General features: G+C 61.5%; 1 protein-coding gene across 2 annotated transcripts in view; it reads left to right on the top strand.

The window, feature by feature from the left end:
• The first annotated feature begins 100 nt into the window (after positions 1–100).
• ESAM (endothelial cell adhesion molecule) overlaps positions 101–4,010 on the top strand; it is an 8,295-nt gene continuing 4,385 nt past the window's right edge. Inside the window, exons 1-2 of one of the 2 annotated variants that reach the window (XM_007463587.1) lie at positions 101–313; positions 3,737–3,933. In XM_007463587.1, the coding sequence (XP_007463649.1) occupies positions 244–313; positions 3,737–3,933 (267 nt within the window). In that variant the 5' untranslated portion in view covers positions 101–243. The remainder of the gene's footprint in view (positions 314–3,736; positions 3,934–4,010) is intronic. The other variant, XM_007463588.1, reaches the window with a different exon arrangement.

Here is a 4,010-nt window from a genome sequence, read left to right as displayed (position 1 = left end):
TCCGATCTCCTCGAGCCCCGCCCGCAAGGACGGCGACCTCTCCGCCCCCTCGAATGCCCCGCCCCCAGTCCCCGTCGGTCCCCACCCCACCACCGGCACACGCACGCAGACTCTGGCCAGAGCCGCCCTTGGTGTCAGTGGCCCGGCTCCCGCCTCCGCTCCGGCTGTCGTGCGGCCCCAGCACCTGTCGCTTGGTGTGTCCCGGAGCCGGCGCCCCTGACTCCGTCGGGGCCAGGGAAGGCCATGGTTTCCCTGCCCGGGTCCCCTGCGACCAGCTTGCTGCGGTTTTTGTTCCTGGGGCTGACTACTCTCGGTGAGTGAAACCCTGGACCTGGAGGGGACATGAGATGGGAGAGATGGGGTGAATCCGACCCTGAGGGAGGTGGTTTTGGGTACTGATGAGGAACTGGGTGGGACAGGACTCCGGTCTCTGACTCTTCCCCTCCCCGCCCTTACACTTCCCCCCACGCAGGGCATCACTTGTGTCCCCGCTGCGTCGGGGAACAGCTCCCACTTTGGGTGCGGTGTGTTTGTGGTCGGGGAGAGGGTTAGGGCACTGCCTGGGGTGAGTTGTTAGAACCATTCCTCACCCCCACTCCCCACCTCCACCCAGCAGAGCCGGATGAGCTGAGCTGCTGGATGACACACTGGCTAAAGAGCTTAAGGACTTAACTCCAGCCCCCCTCCCGACCCCCACCCCACCACAAACTGATGTGCAAGAGCCCCTGGGGAATTCCCTGGTTCCCGGGCTTTACACACGCACTTCACCTCAATTCCCCAGCCCAGATCCTCCCACTTGCCCCCTCCTCCTGCTTCCTGCCCTGGGAATCAAGGGAGGTGCCCCCAAAGCACGACCGTGAGGTCATTTGGGACACAGGAAATGGAGGAGGGCTTTGAATGCCTAGAGGAGCAGAATTGTGACCCCCCCCAAGAGGTCCACCACCCCCATTGGCTCCCAGAGCCAAAGGGACAAAGGAAATAGAGAAGAGGGCTTTTGAGTCAGAGAGGAAGAGCCCCTCCTTGGAGCAAGTGCTTGAGGAGTGTTTGAAGGCCTCCAGGAGCGCCCAGGAGCTGGGGTGGCCCAGTGCAACATCTGGGAGCAAAGGACCCACAGGAACTAAGCTCATTATAGGCTGTTTCACATGCTGCCTCCCAGGCTTTCTTGCCATCTTTCTTCAAGGATCCCGAATGAGGGTGAAGGGTGGGTTTGTCCAGGTCAGCTTTAACTCCTCATTTCTCTCAGGTTGGAAGTCACCAGGGCAAGTAAGGCTTGGAAAGATGTGGAGCGAAATTCAACCACAGTGATGGGGCCCACCTGACTTTTACCCGTGTCTCCTTTAGCCCAGTCTGTGCTGCAAGGATGTTGGGGCATGAAGTGTTAGGGTCCCCAGACAAAGTGGGGCTCACGACCAGACCACCAGCCTCTCTAGGCTTGGTGGGGCTGCTCCAGGATTCCCTTGACTTCTCAGGCCCTCTGTCCCAGCTTCAACATCAACACCCATTTCCCTTCTGCATTCTACCCCCAACTTCTCCATCCCCCTTCCGGCTGGGGATCTCTGAAGAAAGGGAGAAAAATTCAAGTTAGCGGCTAGGGTGTCTTCGGCAGCTCTCCTGCAACCGTCCTCTTTCTATCCTAACTCTGAGCCTCAGATTTCATACTGAAGACCCAGGCTTCAGCATCCCTACCCGGCCACCCCGGGGGGCCACCTGAGGGTTAAATGGCCCTCGGGATGGTCAGCACTTTGGGTGGCACAGGCTCTATTGGGCTCTGCCCGACAGGGTTCTCCGCGGAGGCCCTTCTGCTCCCTCGCTCCTCGGTGGCTCAGCGATGCTGCCCCTGGGGCGTGAGAAGCCCGCGGGGGGAGTTTCTCAGAGAAAGAGGGAGACTAAAAATAGTAGCCCTGGGGAGCAGGCCCATTTTCCTTCTCCTGCGCTCTAGCCTGCCCCACGCTCTGGTCTGGAGTGGGCCAGAAGGGTCCCTTTCCTGGGCGGCTCCCGTCTCCTTCACTCAGACCCAACCACCCCCTTTGCCTCTCCCTGTGGCACCTGGGAGCAAAAAGGGCCGAAGAGTTGAGGGGCTTCTGCTCCAGCGGACAGCCCAGACCAGGGCAGCAAAGCCTGGGGCCCTCTCCAGCTCCTAGCTGGCCTTTGCCCAGACCCCAATGTGTCCGCATTACTATTGATTTACCACCCCTCCTCCTTTGGCAAAGTGACCTCATAAATGCAGGACCTGAGGGAGGTCGCTGGGGGCCTAGGGAGGAGGCGGCTCACCCCTCTCCCGGGACCGCGGCCGCTTTCTGGCGGGAACTGTGTCTGGCCGCTGGGGGTGAGCTGCAGAAAGGCTGGGCCAGAGCCTGCACCACCCGTAGGCCTCTCTGCGTCCCAGCCGGCGGGCTGGTCCTGAGCGGGTGTCAGGCTCCTTGAGGCAGAGGTTGTTTTTGCCTGCAGAGCCTCCGGTCCAGCGGCGCCCTCCTCATTGTCTTCTGGCTTATCACCGGGCACAAGTTTCCTGCTTGGCCCACAGGGACCTGCCAGGAAATGGGGAGGGGGGGGGGCTAAGAAGGCCAAGGAATCGGGCTGGGGGTTCTGTAAAGACACGCAGCCAGGAAGCCATGGGGGCGGTGTGCATCCTGGCCGGATCCACTCCTGGGCCCTTAGAGGCCTTCAGCCGGCCTCTAGCAGGGTGGAAAGCCGGACCCGTGCGCGGGCCGCTGTCCGAGCGGTGGCCCCCTGATCACCACACGGAGGTGGCATCTGAGACTCCAGGGCAGAGTGTTGAGGCCGAAGACTCAGGGCCTCAGTGAGAGCAGGGCTTAGGACTAGGGCGGCCAACATCCTCAGGCCTGGCCACGGACAAGCCCAAGCTTATTCCCCCAAAGGGCTTTTGACTGGCTGCTCCGTTGCCTCTCCAAAGGGCAATAAGTGAGTATTCCTGGGCGCCATGATGCAAGCTTTGCTTCGACAGCCCCCTCCTTGAAACCAGCACCCCAGGCCACCTCCTGAAGGTCAGTCACAGGCAGAGTCAAGCTCTGTACTTGATTGCTTTGTACTTGATTGTCAGGGGACCTTCATTCTCCTCTAGCTCTGCCAGGATTCCCTGCGACCCGCCCAGATCCCCTGGGCCCCAAAAGGGCCCTTGGGAACTTTCCTGGGGAAGCCCACGTGTGGGAACCCAGCGGGAGGCTGGGGAGCACGGGCAGTCACTGGGCCGGGTTGGGCGCTGGGCCACTCCAGCTTCCCTGGCTCGGAGTAGTTCAGAAGGAGCCGCGGAGTTAATCGGTAACCGATTAACTCTCCCACCCCCCTCCGCGCATCTGGTTGAGAACGCAGGAGATGGGAACGCTCTTGATCCTGACCGGCGCCTTTCCGCCCAGGAGAATTGGGGGAGCAAGTGGCCTACGTAGAGTGTAGATAAAAAGTATTAACGCTTCCCTTCCTCTTGGATGTCTTTCCCTTCTCGCTGGAAATCTCCCCTCCTCCTCTTGGTGCGCGGAAATCTGTGCCTCTGGATACAAATAAATGCGTAGACACGGGTCCCTATCCCTGCGGCAAGCCAGCGGGCTGAGGTTGGGGAGAAGAATCTCTGATGAAATTGACAATGGGATCCCAGGCCAGCGGGCCCTGGGCGGTCTTCGAGGCCTACGGTGGCGGGACCCCGCGAGGTTCGTCCTCTCCTGCCGCCGCGCTGAGCTGGGTCCTTGGGCTCCGCGCTCACCCTCCTCGCTCTCATCCCCAGCGTCCCCCTCGCGGGCCCAAGTGGAGCTGCACGTGCCCGCCGGCCTCACCAAGTTGCGGGCGGTAGAGGGAGCGGAAGTGGTGCTCCCGGCGTGGTACACCCTGCAAGGGGACCAAGCTTCGACCAAGCCCAAGCCTTGGGAGGTGCCCACCGTGATATGGTTCTTACTGGAAGGGAAGAATATGAACATGACCCAGGTGAGGGAAATCGTCTCGGCCGGAGGCTCGCTACGCCGGATTTGGGGCGGGGCCGGGGGCGGGGTGGGGAGCAGGGA

Source organism: Lipotes vexillifer, unplaced genomic scaffold (genome assembly GCF_000442215.2).
Source record: "Lipotes vexillifer unplaced genomic scaffold, Lipotes_vexillifer_v1.1 scaffold442, whole genome shotgun sequence".
NCBI classification, from domain to species: domain Eukaryota; kingdom Metazoa; phylum Chordata; class Mammalia; order Artiodactyla; family Lipotidae; genus Lipotes; species Lipotes vexillifer.
This window is presented reverse-complemented; position numbering and strand designations above follow the sequence as displayed.